Here is a 21,338-nt window from a genome sequence, read left to right on the forward strand (position 1 = left end):
CTAAAGGTCACTTCCAGGTCAGGAGCAGGAGAGGCCTATTCAGACTTTCTAAGACCTTAGCTCAGTGCCTGGCAATAGGTTGCCTGGTTGCAATAGGTTTTCTGATCCTTGCTCCAATTATCACCCATGTAGGAGTCTCTCACTGTTTGGTGTTTTTTCCCTTTTGGTCCATTGGTTCCTTCATTGGTGTCCAGGTTCTAGATGCCCGACTGTTAAACTCCTATTTTTGTAGAGTCTAACCTAAGTGAGTCCAGCAACGTCCTGGGGTTTTCCCAGAATCCTGTTTGGATCCAGCCTCATTAAAGCATTATCCACAGCTGTATCAGGTAAGTCTTGTTTCAGTTGTAACCTGTATGCCACGTTCCAGCTGGTATTTATACTTCTTACATCAGGTCAAGCAGAGTGGCACCATCCTTTAAAGCAAAGCCTCAGAGAGTAAGCCTCAATCCTGAACTTCTATTTTACCCCTCATCCAGGTTTGTCCCACGGTTGCTATGTATGTGATATTTATCCTTCCTTCCACAGTACAGCGGCTAAATGATGGCAGGGATTTTCAGCAAGTCCCTGGCTCCGAATTCTGACACACCTGCACTTAAACAGTAGCCTTTCCACTTTAATATATAGTCAGCCCTGTAGATTATCTAATGATTATTGCAGTAGTGCCACCCTTTCTTTAAGTACTGTATTATGTTTTGGTATGATTAAAGTACTTCTCTTGTCATAACGAGAGGCATTGATCGGTTATGTGAATGTTGAGTTCTGAATCTCTATCCCCCATCTTACCATCCTGAAATGCCTTGGACTACTCACTGCCCTAACAGTCAAGTGGGTTAGGGGTTTACTTGGCCCAGCCTGCAGTGCTATAGTAAGAAGGTCCCAAGACGTCAGTGGTAAACAACCTCCACCACCATGGTAGGATGAGTTGGTTGGCCCTCAATATGTCACGTGTGCCTCATAAATACATCCACCACTGTGTAGCTATGGCTCAACTGCACTTCCACTGAAAAGGCTTTTTTTTTTTTTATTTGCTTATAATTTACTATAGCTCTGTGTTGGGTAGATTTATACAAAACTTGCCCATCTACTAACTCAGTCAGTTAGATTTTGTCTTGCCAAGTTCTATGATGATCCACTCACTTAGAAAAAATTAAGGGAGTGAAAACGCATCTATTTTGTGCTCCATCTTAACTTTTTACCCTGCACAGACCTGCATGAAATTTGAAATTTAGCTGACTATGCTAAGTAAGTGCAAAAGTTGATGCAGAGCTGTTTATGGGGACCAAAATCATAGAGAAATCAAAAAATGTATTTTCAATTGAAAGTGAGGCTGAACAATAACTACAGAGGGGTGACTATCATGCATTTGAGTAATGATTCGTGTCCAAATGCTGAAGACTACTACAATTCACCAGTTATTGAATACAATGCACACAATTAACATAATAACTCATGCCACTCACTATGTTTTGCTACTGCCAGTCAGTCTTCTGCTGTGCTATTTTGAAATAGGTGTTTTGTACTTTGTTTTATATTTTCTGCAGGATGGATACCAGGAGTTTTGCTGGATTTGTATGTCATAACAGGTGAATTTAATTGGTTTTGTGCATTGTGGTGGGGCCATAGCTCATCATGCCCTGGAATTGCAAACCCACAGGAAGCTTCTCTGATGCATGCCTGTCTTTCTGGGGTCAGTTCTTCCAAAGCCATAAATGCAAATTCCCAAATGTCGAGGCATGGGGTGGTGAGGTTTCCCTGAGTTTCTTGACCTCCAGCTTTAAACTGCCTCCCTCTGCAGATAGTTTTCTGGATCTGTGGTTCCCTGACACCTACAATGGAGCACAGGGTCCACGGTTCTGATATAGGATCCCAAAATGTACCCAGCACCCGGCAAATCTTTTTATTTATTTTATTTATTTAAGTCGTGGATGGGGCACCTATCAAGGTTGACGAACTGTATGTTTGGGGTCCTCGTGTGCTCACACTCCATTGCTATATGGCTTTTAAAACTCAGAGGCTACACATCCTGAAATGGAGGCCACAAGAGAAAATGTTGTAACTGTGGTTCCAGCTTTGTAACTGCACATTTGAAAGGGCCGATGGGAAAAACACTCTTTTGTCCAATCAGATTCTTTTATTTTTCAAAATTTTGGATTCACAGATATCAGTGTGTCGAATCTGCGAATATGCCATGGTTAAAACTGCATAGATATCTCAAGTAACTATAACTCGTGCCCTTAGGCAAATACAACTCATGCCGGTGTGCTCGCCATGCACTGCTAACTACCCAAACATTAAATCCCTGATTACATCTTCATTGTCCTAATTGATAATACAATGGCAACATTTGTAATGAAATTACTGATGAGAAAACTATGCGTGGTGTGGGCACGAATTATAGTTACATTATGGCACAAGTTGTAGTTACTTGAAATAACTAGCACTATAACAGATGAATTTCTGTGTTTTTTAGAGCTTAACATGTTACTTTGTTACTGAACCTTTCACCTAGTTATAACGTTACTTTAACTTTGTTTTTTTCAGTGAATATTTATATATCATTAAATAAAATGGAAAAACTGTTTGAAATATCCTCCTAAATTGCTATTAAGGAATTCACAGATCATCCATTATTTATTTCTTAATAAGAATTATGAAAATAATTTCGGAGCAATTAGAATGACAGACAAATGTTTTTTTAAAACAGTAAGTGAAATGCCAAGGACACATAGATACTCCTCAGGTTTTGCTGGTCCCTGGGAAATTTTTATTTTTATACCACTGCTCTTTGTACGAATAAACACCAAAACATGTCATTAATAAAGGGTGATTGCTTTGCATGTTCTTGGCCCGGTATCTAAAAATACTTCTTTTTTTAAATTAAACACCATTATCGTTTGTGTAACTTGCCCAATCTAAACCATTGCAGTTTTCCACTCAAATAGTTTCTTTCCATTTTGGCTCTGTGGTTCAGTCTGTGCATTGTACCATTTGGGATATTTTGTCTCATCTTACCTATGCAGCTCCATACCAGTGATGATTTCAGAAGTTGGTATCTGAAGTGATTGATGAATCATTACCTGTTCTGTTTTCTGCTTCTGTTTTACTATTGTAGTTACTAATATATTATTTTTTAACAGTGAATATTGCTTTGAATCAAAATGATAAGACAGCATCGGGCTGTTTTAATTTTTAATGTGAGTAATGTAGGAATTAATATTTAACATCGACCTTTGGCATTCAAAACGTAGTTTTACTTTTCAACGTACTGGTCAGCAGTCACAATTACAGGCAGCATATGTATCAAGTTTCACTGCCACTTAAAACACATACTACAGTAACAATGAACAACTACTCTCCTGAGCTTACAGATACTTAAACAATTCCTTCTAGACATAGCCTATCATACAATAACTATTCCTTAATAGAACAGTAGGAATGAAATCAGAACAGTAGGAATGAAATCAGATCATTAGATTTCACAAACATGGAAAGAAAGTCCATGGTGAAATATAATGCAAAATTACTTACCCACATTGATAGCCCAGCCTCTTTCCATGGCAAGCTTTCCAGCCTAATCAAAAGAAAAAATAAATTTGAAATAAACATATGTTTGAAGTAAAAAAACAATACTTTTACTTCTTTCAACAACCTTTTATGAACCGGAAAATCCACACATATAAATCTGAGAACTAGTTTTAAGAATAATTAGTAATCTTGCCCATAACAATGCCTAGTAAAATATTCGAACCTAAAATGGTTTCTCTTAAGGAGCACGAAAGCGACTAAGGTTGGAAAACCTTCCACAGCACCTAAAAGTCAGCAGAACATTCTAAGCCTTAAGGCATTACCTCCTTTATATTCCGGGGAACATTTAGACTCTACAGCAACTAAAGATTCATCAGTCACATCAGTCACGTTGGCTAGACACACTAAAGACACCAGGAGAGTTATCAGCTTCACCCGTGATCTACATTAAGGAAGAATAAGCTTTGACAGTCGGAGAAATGGAGAGAGGGACCTGACCATACATCTATTGGACTAGTCTTCCCTACTGGGAAAGACTAATGGGTCTTCAGGTGAAACTAAAATCTTTTCCAGATCCTGTGCATTTATTGACCTCTGCTGTTGGACTGGAGTTAGGGAGGGACTTCTAGAGATAAAGGAATCTTTTTAAGCTTCTCAGCAAGACAGCTTTAAGGAATCTGGAGCCTGACCAAGAATACAGTAGCTGGAGTGCACTTTCGATAAGAAAAGAATGAGCCGTATATTTTCTTGTTGGGTGGGCATGAAACAAAGCATAAAAAAGCTCATCAATTGGCCTGTTGTGAATCTGGTTATCATTGTCTACAAAGAACACAGTATGCCCCAAAATCTTATGCCCAAACATCAATCGAAGAGCTTGCTAAATTCTGCATTTAAATACTACAGATAGCACCACTGTAAAGGTTAAGGTTCATTTTCCATTGAAAAGGCATTTTTTGGTTTGCTAACAACTTTGGCATATGAACGTGGAATATGGACCTCACTTGGTCCATCTGCCTAGGTTTTGGTGTGTTAAGTTACAGGCAGATTCAAAAGAACAGATAAAAAGGGAGTCATTAAAAACGAGTTTTCCAATACAGTTCCCCTTGGGCGTTTTGCTCTTCACACCAACAAAAACAGCTTTATTGAATGACATTAAGCTTGGTATGAAAGTAGAACCTTATTCAAAATAAGACCATTTCCTGGTCTGATCTAAGTCAATTCATTAGTTTTTAATAATGTGTGTTATACGCCAGTGGACTTCAATGTAACATTTTAGAGATATCATATGAGGTGAATTTGCGAGTTTAAAACTTGCACATCCTGTTAATCAAAAATATGAATATTGATAGAGATGTGATGTGCCGGTGAAAAGCCTTAATTTAGTTATTTTTTCTTCCATCTTGAAATAGCCAAATTCAGCATGGTGGATTAACAGTTTGTGGGTGAATGTAGATACATAATGAGCACAACAGGAGTGCAAAGGAAGAGCTAGTAATAACCAAATGTCTTTCGTTGTGAGGAACAAAAGCCTTTTGACATGCTGAACATAAGAAATTGAGCTGCCTGAATTCATAAGTTTATGCAGGTTAGTGCTACCATTTTAAATATACACATGTTGTGATAAGTTGCAGCTTCATTAGAGAAAGCATTTTAGATTTGCTTTTAGCTTTGTTGCGGCTGGTCAGACAATCAAGAGCAGACCACGCACATGGTCACACAACTGCAAGGCTCCCTGCAGCTTGGCAAATTGTCTGGCAAAATGAGGCATCTGCATGAATCCTTTGTGTTCAGAGCAGGAACATTAATGCGGAGAATGAGGTAGTAACTGTATGCGGAAGTGGAGTTGGAAGTATTCTGATCTGTAAGAATGGTTGGAGCAGACAGTTTGCTCTTCAGACTTCCTGCCTCGTGAGAGCCCTCCTGGGACCAGATAATGACCTTATTACCAACCTGCAGCCTTGACACACCTGTGGGGATCGGGAGGGGCCTGGACATGGCTCCTGAAGGGAGCAGTGGCTGGCCAAAGGAGGCTGCATTTAGAAGACAGCCCTGTGATGCAGAAGAGAGATGTGACCTCTCCTGTGGGAGCCAATTCAGCCTGCACCTGTGTGTGCATTAGTGATCGGTCCCTGTCCTGTTCTCAGTTCGTGGAGCTTCATTGGGATCACTCAGTGCCAGCCTGGTGCCTTATGCCCTGCAATCCCTCATCCTACCACCAGGGGATAGAGTCATCTTGGTGAATGAGTAGTGTCTGCCCTCATGCACAATTGCGTGGTGGGTGAGGTCGGTGGGTCCAAGGCGGCTCAAGGGCAGGCTACAACTATTGGACTGCTTCAATTGCTTGCAGCTGTGATATGGGCCATTCTACATAGATTGCTGGGTCTCAGCAGACACTGTCGGAGACTCATCTACCTCAGGTGCACTGATGGACCATATGGAGCTGTAGCACTGCATTGAATGTGCTGGAGCTCACATGTATTGCGTCAGTGCCAAAGCGGGGCACTGCACTGCTGGACAGGGGCTTGCCTTACTATTAATGACTGTCCTCCCTAGGGGAATAATTGATTGACTTCCTTGTGTCCATGCAGGGAGCAACTGCCTCCACTGAAGGTGAGATTGCACTTGTATCTACTGGACCGTCCAGGGCGTCAACCAGCTATGCCTCAAGACCATTACCTTCTGGCCAAAGCAGCAGTGTCACTGTTGGTTTTTGGTGTACAGGACTTTTTCTTACTGATTACTGTGGGTATGTCTTTATACATGTCATAGGTTACAGCCACTTGCAAATCTCCCCAAAGCTACATTGACTTCATTGCCTTAGCTTGTTTTTGTGACATCTATTGACTATGTCTAGATGAGCCAATCTCCTAAGCTGATATTAATGATACGGTACAGGGAGTACAGAGTGTTCGCGTCCCTGGCTATGATTGCCTCTAAAATTGAATTTTATGAGCAGTAAACAGACATTCTTGCCCTGTATAGCCTTATAATGTATGAGTAGGCTGGATCGTATGATGTCCTTCTGCCTTCATTGCTGGAAGACTCACTGGTAACCATGAGGGCAGGCCTCAAACACAATGTGAGTCTTTCATGCTGCTTTACTTATTAACACTGAAAATAAAATTCAATACTGCTATTGTTGACTTGGCCCTCCACGATTAGTTGGACTTCATACTGGGGCACTCAACATCCCATTACCTGTGCACAGTGTTCATCGTCATAAACCAACTTCGCCTGGAGCTACCTGCGGTGGCGATCCTCCTGTATATCACCAGTGTGTTTGACTTGCTGGAGTAGAGCCACTCCTCACCACTCTAGGGAGAATGGGCATGGGAGCATGGATTTGTTAGCTGTATCCTGCTCCTTTATTCTAGACCAGTTGTTTTCATCAAATTCAAAGGAGCTACGTCCTTAATGCTGATAGTGGACAGAGAGACTAGGAAGGGATTCCCCCCTGTCTCTAGTTTTATTTGGGATCACCAGAGAACTGCTGGTGTGCATGCTCGACCAGCACCAGTAAGCTTGGGCCATCAGGTTTTGGTCTCGGGAGCATCATTATCAATGTCAGCTGATGATATTTTATCATCATTAGAAATCCAGGTCGCAGTCTCTTTCAGGTCATGCATGGGATTATTCGCTTTAGTTGCCTATCAGGCATCGAGATAAATTGGGAGAAATCCATAATCTTTCCCTGAAACCTGGCATTAGGAGACATGATGCAGACTTTCCCTTGCAACAGCACCAATACTGAAATACCTAGGGTCCAGGTACACCCCAATGGAGCTCAGGTCATTGGGGGGCCATTACGGGACAGCCTATGCCAAAATGATAGACCAGTTAGAGAGATGGGTGCCTCTCCTGTTGTCCCTGATGAAAATGATTCATAAGATCAATGAATAATCTGTCAAGACATTGATGGAAGTAGATCTCTGGGGATCTAGGTACGAGACTTTGCAATGCCCATAACCCCAACCTGAAAACTGAATCCAACTACATTAAGTTCAAGAAACTCCTAAAAAGTTACCTTTTCCGTCTTGGCTTCAGCTGAATTTAGAACAGAACAGTGGCTTTTGCGGAAAAATGCCAGACTTGGGGTCATATGTACAAAGCACTTTTGCAGTCGGGAACAGCCCAATCAGGCCATTTCTGACTGCAAAATGCTTTTACATATGTTCAAAGCACAAACTGTGATTCAGCAACATGTTACCAAATCAAAATTTGTGTTTGTGATTCAATATTAGAAAGGGGCGTGTTCTGGGCACCTATTCCAAATACCGAATCTGAATGGGACACATTAATCGTTTGACCCCAAATTCCGTTCGCAAAACATTAATACTTTTGCTTTACCGACTCCTTGATGGAGATGGTAACCCAATCGCAAATGGGAAGTGGCCCCAATGGGACCCATTCCCCTTTGAGAATGAAAAAATAATATTTTTTAAGAGCAGGCAGTGGTCCATTTAAGGAAAAAGGGCTGCATAAAAAAAAAAAAAACATTGCTTTATTAAAAAGCAATCACATGGCTGACCTCAGCAGGTCACTATCCCTGTGATGGCTTTGATTCCCAATGTATCGCAAACTGCATCCTACCTCATTCATATTCATGAGATAGGTACATTTTTAACCCACTAGGAAACACTATCTAAAATGTGTATGTTTTCTTAAATTAGGAAATACAGTTTCCTATTGAGATTCAGTAAGCATTGCAATTAAGAAATCACAATTTCTAAATTTAGTATGTGACCCAAGGTTACCTATTAGACACAATTGACTCTAACATTCCTACCTATTGAGCTTGACTTGCTCTTCCTATCATCACTGAAGTAACTGGAGGGAGTCATGCAGCACTTCACAAAAATCCTAACCAACAAACAGCTAAATATATGGATGTTCAGTTTATTACAGACACGGGTCAGTGATTTTTTTTAACTTTAACGTTAGCTTTATTGAAGTCTAACTGTATGGCATTTACAACTGGAAAATGCTTATTCTGGTTTCCAACTACAGCATTTATGTCATTGACTTTATTGTGCCTCCTCACCTTTTGTGAATAGATGCTTTGTGCTAGATTTTCAGTTGAAAAGAGAGGAAGGGTGCATTAAAGAAGGCGCTGCTCCCAGTTGTATGCTGATTTTCAAAGCTCATTCCTGTGAGAGCCGGCGACTTTCTTCACCAGCAGTCATGCTCCCTCTCACTGAGCGTTCATAAAGTTCAGCATATGTTTTTATGAGTTGCCATTCTACTTGTGAACACTTCTGGCTCAGGTAAAAGAGGAAACTCAAGATATGCAATCTCTACCAGAAATATGTTGTTAGGGGAACAGATGAAATAGGGCAGATATGTAAAATGAATGTTGGAAAAATAAATCAGAAAATGTATTAAACCTTTGAAATGAATAAGGCATCAAGAGCAGTGAATGGCTGAGGCATTTTCAGTGCTAGACCAGAAAATCAGGAACAAATCAGAAGTATTTAATTAAACTGAGTGGAAGCAAAAGATCATCAATAATTTGTGCAAATTTAATCAAGTAGGTGTAATAAAAATTACACCAAAAGCCAATCAGAACCAATCTACAAAGATATTATATAATAATATTTGTCTACACAACAATAATGAGTAAATGTGCAAGCGCCATTTGAAGTCACCTGTACAATACAATAATGCAGACTATATAACTATATTCACTGCTTGCGTTGACATCTGGATCTATATCTAAAAGGCATTTTAGCGATTAGGTGAAACTTTGCTTCGAGACATTGAAGTAAACATGTATTTATTTGATTATTTTCGAGGTAACAGATGAATACAATGTTTCAGATAAAACGGACGTCTATATCATTTTTCACCTTATTTTTGTGATTAGAAAACATGTTTGCCTTTAAGTGTTATAATAGGGGCAATGGTCAAGAGTTTAGCAGGAATAGCGATATTGGGTAGGAACACCTGGTAAAAAATAGCTTAAAAAAGAAAGTGCGCTATTTGGAGCAAAGTTGTCCTGTGATGCAAACAGTCACTAGGAAAGTGGTGGGCAAGATGGCTCCCAAGTGTTCATCAGGGCTGGGAAACTGGCAACATGATGGAAAAGTTGGGAAAAATACAACCCTCCCCACAAATGCTTTTCTGTGGCCTCCCCTTTTTAATGCTGCAACGTGTTCCCTTCATTGTACAAACATAGGCAGGTTTTGCAGCTGCTAAAGAGGGCTTACATAGGGGCACCTCCAACGCTGCTAACGTGTGCATGTTTAATGCCCTTCATCTCCTGGGAAAGTGCCAAGACAGATGTGAAGGAACTCAAATACAACAGTATCTTTTCTCTCATTCCCGACTTTGGTCCTAGTCAATCCGTTTCCAGGTTCACCAAGCACAGACACAGACATCATTCGGCTGATGAATGATGGCATAGGACTGTAGACAGCTTTTTACTTTTGCTTCTGGACCCATCAGAGAGGTCCATAAGTGTCTTGCATTTAATCTTTCCAGGATCAGGCAGGGAATCAAAAGCAGCCCTGGCAAAAACTGTTCGAACCACCCACTTCCATCTTCCTCTCTCAACTTTCTCACTCCTCCTCTCGCTCCCTTCTCTCTCCTCCTCTCGCCGCGCTCTGTTTGCGCTCTGTTTTTTATCCATGTGTCCTACAGCACTGCCCGTGCTTGCTGTAATGTCCTGAGGGAGCTGGAGAAAGTAACAGTGGTGTCAGCAACTGCACTCCTCCTTCAAAAACCAGCCTACAAAAACTCCAGCCCACCAGGGAAATGCCCGCTGGAAAAAACAAGCTATCCAGCCTTCACTCCAACCACCCGTGCAGATGTAGGTGTTTAAGTCTTAAAACAGAATTCATTAAGAATAGTCTCTACGGGGACATTCCCATTTCAATGACTTGGCGTGGATGAGTGATCTCTCATCTAGAACATGTTTCTTTAACAATTCCACTTATCAACGCAGATCCTTGTGCTGTACCCAGGTCTTTTCATCCATCATTAAAAAGATTATCTGCCAATTTTCAGATCTTGAGTGATATTTCTATGTTACAGAATGCGGGGCTCCTTGATCCCTCTTTAAACTGAATAACCCCTCCAAGATTGAATTATTTCATTTCGCACTCTCACATCCAACTGATGCACAAGAGTGTATGACTCTTTCTTACTTGGGTATCACTGCTACTTCAGTATCTCAGTTTTGTGTCCCTGGTTATTCCCAGGGCACACTTCTCAGGTTTTCAGTTTCGACCTAAAACTCATTGTAGTCATGTTACGATCACCTTTCAGTTCTGCCCACACTAGTTTCTCGCACCTCCATAAATGACCACCAAGACTCCTCAATTATGAAATTACTGAAACTCTTTGTCTATTTTTACTTAAATTAACTATCTTGGTGTCTGAGGATTACTGTTTCTGGGCGGATTGTCACGTGGCAGAAAGGAATACTGTTATGAAATTAGGAAAGTAAATATATATATATATATATATATATATGTTAATTGTAACCAGAATGTTTATAGATATGGTAAGTGAATTTTGGTTGAACTATATCTCCTGTTATACATTTCCAGAGTGCATTCCTAACAATTAATACAGAACTAAAAAACATGGCATGGAAAGAAAAATGCAATTAGACTAGAACTGAGAAAATCTTGCGGTACAAACTCCCCACCAATTTATTACCATGAAATAAGGAATTACTTCTTTAGAAAAAGTCAATTTTGAGTGACATGCAAAACAATACCCTTGATACAAGTGTACTACTGTTGAATTTACCAAAGCTTGTTACTTCTAATTTGTTTTGTATTTGGTGAATTATTACCAATTGGTTTCTGCCAAGTAAAATTTCCTTATTAATTAGGAAGCATTTAGAAATTATAGTTCTTTCTTCGCCGTTTAGCAGGGGTAGTTGGAAATACATTTTGTATTTAACATGCTAGAAAGAAGATTATGTGCAGTTGCAGTCATGTCATTCGTCAGTACAGCACTGTGTACTAAAACACCTTTGTCTTGGGTGTGGTATTAAGTCAAATGTACTATGTACCCAACATGTGTCCAAAAGATGAAGATGGTTCTCACCATTATTGTCCCCCCTGTTTGTGTTCGCAGAGGCTTTAGCACTTTTCTTTGGACAATACAATTTGGAAGAAAGAGAAGAGGGGGGATTTCAGTGATCGAAGCCACTACACATGACCACTAGAAGAAAAAGAAAAAATAATACATCACTTTGAAAGAAGTCACGTTTACTTGTATTAATACATGTTACATTATTTCACCATGTTTCTACTACTTTTAAATAAAAGCAAAATCATAGGATGTGTGGATTACTTCGCCTTTTATTTTGTTTTTTCTTGTCTCATTTATAATTATAACATATGTGTTCATCGGTAAATTTTGAGAATGCAGCTACCTCTTAGCAAAAGCAGTAGGAAAAAAGAAAAAAACAGCAAGAAAATAGGAATGCGATGGGTATGTCTGTAAATGAACTTTCTGCAATGATGTAAAGCTGCGTCTAACGGCAAGCACAGAAGAAAGCACGTTTTCTGTATGTGCCTCACTCCCCACCTCAGCTGTCACTAACCCACTTTTTAAAACTGTGATAACAAGGTAGTGATAAAACACCTTTTCATATGGTAGGTTTTGTCCTACATCAGCTGCCCGCAGGTTTCTTCTGAACAAGAAAAGAAGGCTATTCTACCCAAATTCGTAGGTGTCTCCATGATGTTCTCCTATAGAGACTTAAGGGGAGTAGAAAAGTTGCAACGGGCAGTTTTGTCACGCTCCCTTGAGAGCGAAGATCCCGTTTGTTTCTCCGTTTTTGTCAGTTTCTCTAATTTCCATTGTCAATTCAGTAATGTCAGTTCACAGCCTGCACTACAAATCAAAGAGCGTCAGCACGTGCAGCACATGGACATCTCGCACTATCATTCGCCCTGTAATTGGTGCACTTATGAGCAACGATTCTCCTCTTCTGTCTGTGAAGGAACTCACGCAATCCAATCACAGGTGATGAGTATCAGTCCCACTAGTCAATCCCTCTATCTGCTCAGCTGCCGCTTGTATAAATGTGCAATGGGATCTAAGGCATTTTGCTGTAACTGGGGGTAAAAGAGCAACACTTGTAGATGTGCACTCTTCCATGCAATTCACACCTGCGACTTGATATGTCTTTGTTGCATGAGAGTGGAGAGGAGAGATCCAGTCAATTAAAACCAGTCCTGTTCATCGAAGAAGCAGCAATGGAAATACAAAGAAAGATCAATGTTCATTTCTCGATGGAATACAGGGCTCTCGGCGCAAGACAAATAAAAAAACTCGTGGTGGTGTAGCAGGAAAATCAAAGGGGCTGAGTGCGTGACAACATATGGCCTTTAAATGCGTTACTGATAATATCCCCAATCAACCAGGTACTAAAAACAGTAAACAGGGGGTGCAAAACAGTCTACAGGATTAGCAAAGAACAAAATAACTACACATATGCAATAAATTCCACTGGACATTGGGTCTCTCTTGGTGGAAAACGAGGCTTTTTATTGCTAATTATTCATACTCCTGTGTTCAAGGTTTATTGTATTTTATATTTTACCATGTAGAATTCAATATCATGCATGGGTTCCTTCTCTCATAAAGAATCCTGCTCTTCAGCTGCACTTTTCCAGCCCTTCAGTTTTACAGCTTGCAAGCAGTTATTGCCACCAACAGAGTGCCCCATCTTAGAGCTATCTAAAAGAATGACTTCTAAGTTAAGAAAGATGGCTAAGCAGAGAGGAAAAAAGTGAGGACGTCCTTTTGGGACCCGCTACTAATGAGCATTGTATACATTCAGAATAAAGCTAAGGGAAACAAATGTGAGTTCAGAAAGGGCGTGCTATTTAAAGACAGAGTTTCTTCTGCTAATGACATGACAAGAGATTTCTTCCACAACACAAGAACTGACTAGACGCTGAAGTCAGTAGGAGAATGTAAAGAGTAAGTAAGAGTCTGGAAACATGGTGTACTACCCTTATACATAACTATAGGACCATTTACGTAAAAGAAATGCTAAACTGTTCAGGTAATCAACCAACAGTACACTTAGAAGAGGAGTCTTTAGGCCATAACAAACGAGGAGGCTTGAGGTGGGTGTCAAAACTTCTAATTTCCTGAAAGAATCCATAGGCGAGTCGATTAACACATTAGACTACCTAGGGTCGACATGTGAACCCCAGTGTGCCATGCACTACTTCTCCTCTATTATCAAGCTAATTTAGGTGTGAGATAGTTTATCAACCAAGACTGCACATAAAAAATCCTAACCAGAAAAATTTGAAATATATAAATGTTATTCTGCTTCTGCCAATAGCACTATTTGCTCACAAAAGTGTCTTGAAGGAATAGCATTTTGCTGTTGGTAACTAACAGAGTGTAATGTTATGGTTCAGAATCCATCATCACTCTCAGACTTCTTAATTCAAAGACTATCATTGGAGGTGTTCCATGTTCCAGAGGTCAGATGGTGGGAATGTGGTAATTCCACCAGTTTCTACAATTGAGGATCTGGGTTTTGACAGTGTTGGGTGCGGACTGGAGCAAAGATTAGTAGTGGTGGTAGCAGTAGTGGTGGTGGTGGTAGTAGTCATAGTAGTAATAGTAGTAGTGGTGGTGCTAACGCAGATGTCTTGATTAGAATTTTTTTTAATGAATGTTTATGTATTTTGAATAATGACTTATGTAGAAAAATGAATAACGTAGAAAATAATGTGCAAGTTTGAAATTGTGACCTCAGAGATTGGCCATTAGTGTTCACGAAATGTACTAATTAATGATTATATGAAATACTGAAAATATATCAGATTAATGTAGTAATATGTCATATTAAGGGTTGTGAATAATGCTCTTGCTTATTAATTGTAGGCCTTAACTTAGCGAGTATCTTGGCCTAGATTGCCAGGCCTCATGCAGAAGCTGTATTTCTTAGTGTTCAATACAAAATAATGACAGAGTGAACTAGTTTTAATAAAATGCTTAGAAGAAGTTTTTTTCTGTGAGAACCGATGGACAGGAGATGATGTCTCTAGCAATGTAACTAATAATGTGTAACGTGCATGAGATGTACCTTCCCAGGACGCGAACAATGAAGACACTGACGGAAGACGAAGATGCAACAATTTCTATACCTAACGAGCCGGACGTAAAGCTGACCAATCAACGACATGTAAACTGTGAAATATTAGAATTCATGGATTTGGTGAAAGGAACTTCTTGGGTAGAGTAATAACGTATGAATAATTGACCAATTGGAATTTGGGGGGAAGGTTTGGGAAACTTTGATATAACAATGTGACAAGAGAGACCAGATTTTGATTTTAGACCTTAGAGAGACTTGTCCTGATTTTGTGAGGCGATATTGAGGAAGAGAGATTTGAGATTCTGTCATTGGGCCCATACTCTCTGACTGAGAGCCTGATGCTTTGCTGATCGACTGATGCCCTGGGGACGAAGACTAATTCTGCTTGCTGACCATTACCGTGGATAGGTAGATATGACAATGACTGAGTTGTATTTTTATGCCTTTTCCTTCTAGGTACCAACTGAGCTGGCTTAGTTTTTCTTTCCATTAGGTAGATGTTTTCCAAATGTGTGTTCTAAATTATTTTGCATGAAGCCCCACACGCTGATGCTAATTGGAGTTAGTCAAGGTTACAAACATGAAGACTGACAAATTACAGGGACAAATGGTTGACGAACTATCTTGCTGAACTTGATGGATATCTTGGACTTATTGAATGGGGTTTTGTTAATGTTTTATGTTGATGCCTTAGAATGTCTTTTGATTCAAGCTTTGATTAAGTCATGTCTTCTGCAACTTGCAATTAACAAGTATTATCAGAATTGTTTTGATTATGAGCTGAATGATTAAACATTCATGACTTAGTGTAGTTAACGAATAGGGAATAAAACTTACTAAACTTGTACCGAAAGGTGTGGCTATTCATGACGGAAAGGTCATGGTGTGTGTAAATTACTGACTCCATTGAGTGTTGAATTGACTAATGGTTATGGACTATTGTGTAGTGATTTCTGATTCTGTATCGAAACTATAGTAAGAACACCCTATACGAATCAAAAGGTTCATCGACCTATACGCGTCCCCTTGTAAGTTTACTTACCAAGGACCGGCGCGCAAACAGTGGTAATGGTACTACTACTACAACTACTAGTGTGGAAACTCCCTTTCTGTCAACTGTGGTCTTCAGATCGACCCAGGAGGAGATCAACATCAGTTTGGTTTCCCCGCTAGGGCAGAAACCTTTTGAGTGATCCAACAGCAGTTACTTTTTCTAAGGAATTAGAGATCTTGATGAAGCTTGCTCATTTGGTGGGTTTACTGAGAAATAGTCCTTTGGAGACTGGCTCTATTAGATAAAGGTTTCATTTTTTCATGAACGGCTTAATGTAGCAGGTCTTAAGATCGTTAGCAAAGCTTTCCATGGTTAGAGCTGCAATGCCGTACAAATCAGTTATGGGCATATATGTAGTTATTAAGTTAGCTCTCCGAAATTTACTTGAAGAATAAGTATTTTAGTTAACTTGAATGATGGAAAGTCTCAGAGACAAAGAACACTGTAAACAGCAGCAACTCATTTTGAGTCTAATCATGTCACTAAAGTCACTATCCCAGTCTGAGATTGTCACTATGACAAAAATAATAAACCTATGATGCGTTATTAAATAGCAATGATGAATGAATAAATGATCGGATTTAAATAGCGCACATGTATCAATTAGTCAGGATACATAAAGCGCGGCTAATCACTCGATAAGGTATCCAGGTGCTTGCGTTGATAGGGTATCCATAGCTACGATAGGGTATCAAGTAGGGTATCCATAGCAACTCCCAGAGTATCCTAGCGCTTTTAGCATCAGATGGTGAGCACAGGTGAAAACCTGAGCTAGTGCCCCCACTACCCTAACTGCTGAAAAGCTATGTTTTTAATGATTTTTTGAAACAACTTTCTTCTGTTATTGCTCTCAGCTGTCTTTGCAGCTGGTTCCACAGACCTGCTACCACTACCGTAAAGGAAGAGCCCCCACTATGTTGTTTTTTTGTAACTGGAGATTTTTAGCAGCCTGGCCTGACTACAGCACAATGTTCTTTTGGGTCTCTAGGCCTTAATCCCTATATTCAGGTCGGCTTTGCCTCTACTGTAGAGTGCTCGAAGAGTCAGGGATAATGCCTTGTGTATTATTAGCTTACGTGCTGGTAGCCAATGCAGCTTCTCATGCAAGAGTGATACAGATGAAAGTTTAGGGAGTTTGTACAGTAAGCGCGCTGCCATGTTTTGCACTATCTGTAGTCGTTGAGTTAGAAAGTCTGGAATGCCCTGATAAAGGACATTGGCTTACTCCAGCCTGGATAATATCAGTGCTCTCACCACTGTCACCTGTGCTTCCCATGGGATCAGATGCAAAAATGTCCAAAGCGTACGCAAAACCCACATATAGGATTTCAACAGAGGAGACTTGGGCCCAAAAAGATTGCCTAGTGTCCAACAGTATGCCCTGGTTCCTTGTCACCTCCATAGGGTGAGGGGAGGCAAAACATTGTCAGGCCAGGCCCCTAATCAATCAAGTGATGGATTTGGCCCAAACAACAAGACCTCGGTCTTATTTGGGTTGCATTGGAGTTTATTCTTTCTGAGCCAATCAAGAAGTGCTTTTAGGCAGTGAGTGAAGGTTTACTTGGTGGTGACAGAGTCTCCTTTGTAGGTTAATAACAGTTGTGTGTCGTTCACGTAGGAAACAATCATATTACCTAATGATTCCACCAGATATGCTAGGGGGGCAAGGTAAATGTTAAAGAGGGTGGGACTCAGGGCAGATCCATGAGGTACCCCCATCTCAGCTGTTTGCCTTTTTAGGAGCATGGCTTCATCCAAATATTCTGCTCTCTACCCTCCAGGAATGAGCCCAACCAACTGAGGGTAGAGTCTGCCACACCCAGGTGCTCCAGCCTTTTTAACAAGATACTGTGGTCCACAGTATCAAACGCTTCAGCAAGATCTAACAGCACCAAGGCCACATTAAAGTTGACGTTCAGACTCTGGGTAATTGCTTTCGTGATTACTATTAACACTGTCTCCGTACTATGACAGGAGCGGAAGCCAGACAGGGATGGGTGTAGTAAGTTATATGTGCCAATTTGGCCCCACTGCATTATTATGTGATTGAGATTATATATGAGATACATAGTCATGTATAAACATACATAAATATATGATGCAACACGTGATTTACAGATATACCTCAAAAAGCTGTTGGTACCTTCTTGTCTAAAATGCTACTTTAAATGGAGCTGGCTGTCCATACATTTCAATACCAAGGTGTGTGGAGATGCACATGATTATTGCATTTTGCATATGAAAAATATTTAAGTATTTTACATGAACAAATAAAAGAAGCATAAAGTTAATATAGTGGTTTGTTCTCTAATGCACAAACAAACACTTCACAACTCAAATTCATAGCAGCTGTTGTGCACATATGTCTGCAATAAAATATATATTTTGCAATACAAACATTTTATCGAAAAGCAAATACACTCTACATAATTTACATAAGTGCATAGTGTAGTGCAATAGGAATTGCCAATAAATGCTTTTTCGTGATTTATAACACGTCATTAATGCATTTTTAAAGCTCCAACAACTCACATATATAATGGCTATTCGAAGTATAAAGAATACTAAACTGAAGGACGCCTTATTAAAACTATAAATGCCATCTATTAGTCAATAAGGTGAAACACAACACATTTCTCAAGCATGTCATTACAGTAAATACCACAGTGGAATCAGAAGGCAATGAAACTTTCGTAGAATGAGCAAAGAGCATAGTGAGTAGCATGGATACCTCAAAGAAGCATTCCAAAAGAGGCTTCTGTTTGCAGTACAAAAAACAAGAAAACATTCCAACATTTTAAAAACGTTTTCGTTTAAATCATACATGGATACATTCTTATAGATAAAAGAATATAGTACTAGACAAATGTTTCAAAGCTTTTCGCATTTTTAGGCATTTTGTTTTTTTAAAACCAGGGGAACTTATGTCAAGTGTGAAGTCTACTAATTGTGAACATGCGCCTTTGAATACGTTTCTTAATGCTAGCTGAGACTTAAAAGTTCCCAGGAACAATCATGGAAATCTATGCATGACGTAGATTTCATTGAGCACTCTTCCACCGCTATCTTACTCCTGCACATATTTTGCACGGCAGTCAACCAGCAAGAGTAGTAGATTTTGCCAGAATGTGCATCACCATGTTTAGTTTCTCTTCCGTTATCCTCACAGGTGAAGGTTTGTTCTTGCACAGAAACCAGGCGAACAATACTCAAATACGTCTTGAGGGATTCCTTTCTCATCTCACTCTAGGAAGCACACTAACTCCCATCTTTAAATTAATAACAGCACAAGTGTTCCCAGGTTGTGAATAATCATGAAAATGTTTGTGAATGCAATCAACGCACCAATAGTGAGTGTTTTCTATGCATTTTTCTTGGCCAAGCCCCCACCACAAATCCCCTCCTTCCACACATAACATTAAATCACTCATTGAGCACGTTTGAAGATTACCAGCACTCTGTGGTTACATCCGTCGGTGTACATACCTCTAGGTCCTTGTGTTATGAATTAGAACCATTGGAAATTTGTATATGCACTACTTTGGTGCACATAGAAATCTAATGGTCCAATTACAAATCTGTAAATCTTTGCACAGGCATAAGCCTAAACCTAAATGCAATTCACCAACTCTGGGAGTAGATAAAGGCCCTGGACAAGTAGTATGTGTCCCCGTCCCATTAAGTAAGGTGATAAAAGCAATTTAACAAAATGTATAGAGATATAATTACTACTAGCAAATGTGTAGGCTATTTTTGGCATAAATCTACCAAATTTAGTTCTACGTAGAGGTGGCAGCGATCTCTGACTATGCAATTCAGATCTACAGATTTAAATACTAGGAAAACAGAGGTCATCTGAAAATAATACAGGCCTGACAAACATTCCTCTTGGGAGCACATAAACAGAAACCAAACATTAAACACTGCCCACTTCCCCATGTGATGGGAGACCTTGTGGATGCATGACAGGTATAGTTTCTGTGGGAGGGGATTGTTGGGTGAGGGGCGAGAGACAGAGAAAGTGAGAGATCAAAAAAGACCATGTGGGTGTGCGTGCATGTATGTGACATCAAATGTGTCCAATGTGTTATGATGTGTTCCTGAGTGTGTATGTGTGAGGTGTGAGATGAGGTGTGTTTTTATTTTGTAAATCATTAACAACTTTCATATTTAGAATCTTCTAGGTGTGTGTTTTATCATGATTACATTTTTATAATTTGGTTTGTAAAGATGTCTGCATAATATACAGTAATAGGATTTGTACATTGATTATTTTATTTGTATTTATTAGTATTTTTTACATTTCACAATGTGATTTGTAAAGGTTCCTGTAGTGTATACAAATTATTATTTTAATATTCTTTTTATTTATCTTATTTTTCTTAAAAGATAAATTTTTACATGTGCTCTGTAGGGTTGTCTTCAATGCCTAATGTTGTATGTCTTTTCATTAATTAATTTCATTTATCATTGTTTTTTAAGTATTTGTAAAATGAGATTTGTTTCAGCGTCTATAGTGTATAAAGTTACATGATCAATGTTTCCATTTATTTTTATTTTTTGTGAATGTTTCTGCTCCTTCCTTTATTGATGTATATTTGATTCCCCTTGTTGCACCTGTGAGTGGCCATGCTTAGTAATGTGTGACTTACTCCAAGCCTTGGCTGGAACAGATCTAAGCATGTTTGTGCTTTAGCGCAACAAGAGCAGATGTAAATTAACTTTATTGAAATGCAACTGGCATACCCTTAGGGGGGTGTTGTTTTGTATTTGCCGGGCCTTCCCAGTGTTTCACTTTCATTTTCCCTTTCTACCGGGCATTTTGCCACTCCCACCGTTTACAGCAAAAGTGTAGATCTATGTGTATATGCATTTCTCTGCACTTGAGGTGAAAAGCCCCATACATGAGCGACAGGAGAGATGGAGTGGTACATCTACACCCATACCTATGTAAACTGTATTTATGAGTATATAAGAAAGCATTAGAAAATACGTGCTCCTAGATGCATTTGGTGAGGTTGGGGATAATAATCTATTCTAGATTGACATTTTTAGGTAACAATATGGCTATAACATCTAAGAATCTCTCCTGTAAAATAAGTAAAATAAGTAATTAGCAAAATATTTGTTTCCATTTATCTGGTTTTAGTTCAGATGTAAACATAAACGCAAAGATGACACACGAAGCACATTTTCAGTTATGAAATAGCTTAGCTGCTGCTACTGTTGCTGCAGGTGATTTCCCAAATACCCACAACAATTAGTGGAAAGAAATGCTTTCTTGACATGCTTACATGATGATTGTTTCCTCAGTCTCAAAGCAAGGGAATGGAAAAGTCTGTTAGAAACCTCTAGCCTATTCATAATATTAATGTCACACAAAACTCATATTCCTTTATAAAGTTAAATATCTTCCTCAGTGAGACTCACTACCTTCACTTCTATGATGTGCATGTTTAGAGTCAATGGTTTACTGTTACAAATGGGGTTTCTGGTTGGCTGGGTATGCACCTAAGCCAGGCAGAACCCACCCACTCTAGTCAGGGCAAGGGAGTTACACGTCCAAGATAACCCCTGCTGACCCCCTTGGTAGCTTGGCAAGAGCAGTCAGGCCTATCCCAGAGGCAATGTGTAAAGCGTTTGCACAACACACGTGACGCACAATCCCCACCA

At 39.6% G+C, this 21,338-nt stretch overlaps 1 protein-coding gene across 2 annotated transcripts in view; it reads right to left on the reverse strand.

Annotated features, from left to right (window-relative positions):
* The window catches only part of HDAC11 (histone deacetylase 11), a 214,680-nt gene that overhangs the window by 105,112 nt on the left and 88,230 nt on the right, over window positions 1-21,338 (reverse strand). The window contains exons 4-5 of one of the 2 annotated variants that reach the window (XM_069206616.1): window positions 11,584-11,700; window positions 3,529-3,571 (exon numbers count right to left, since the gene is read on the reverse strand). In XM_069206616.1, the coding sequence (XP_069062717.1) occupies window positions 3,529-3,571; window positions 11,584-11,700 (160 nt within the window). The remainder of the gene's footprint in view (window positions 1-3,528; window positions 3,572-11,583; window positions 11,701-21,338) is intronic. The other variant, XM_069206617.1, reaches the window with a different exon arrangement.

This window comes from Pleurodeles waltl, chromosome 9, assembly GCF_031143425.1.
Source record: "Pleurodeles waltl isolate 20211129_DDA chromosome 9, aPleWal1.hap1.20221129, whole genome shotgun sequence".
Lineage (NCBI taxonomy): Eukaryota > Metazoa > Chordata > Amphibia > Caudata > Salamandridae > Pleurodeles > Pleurodeles waltl.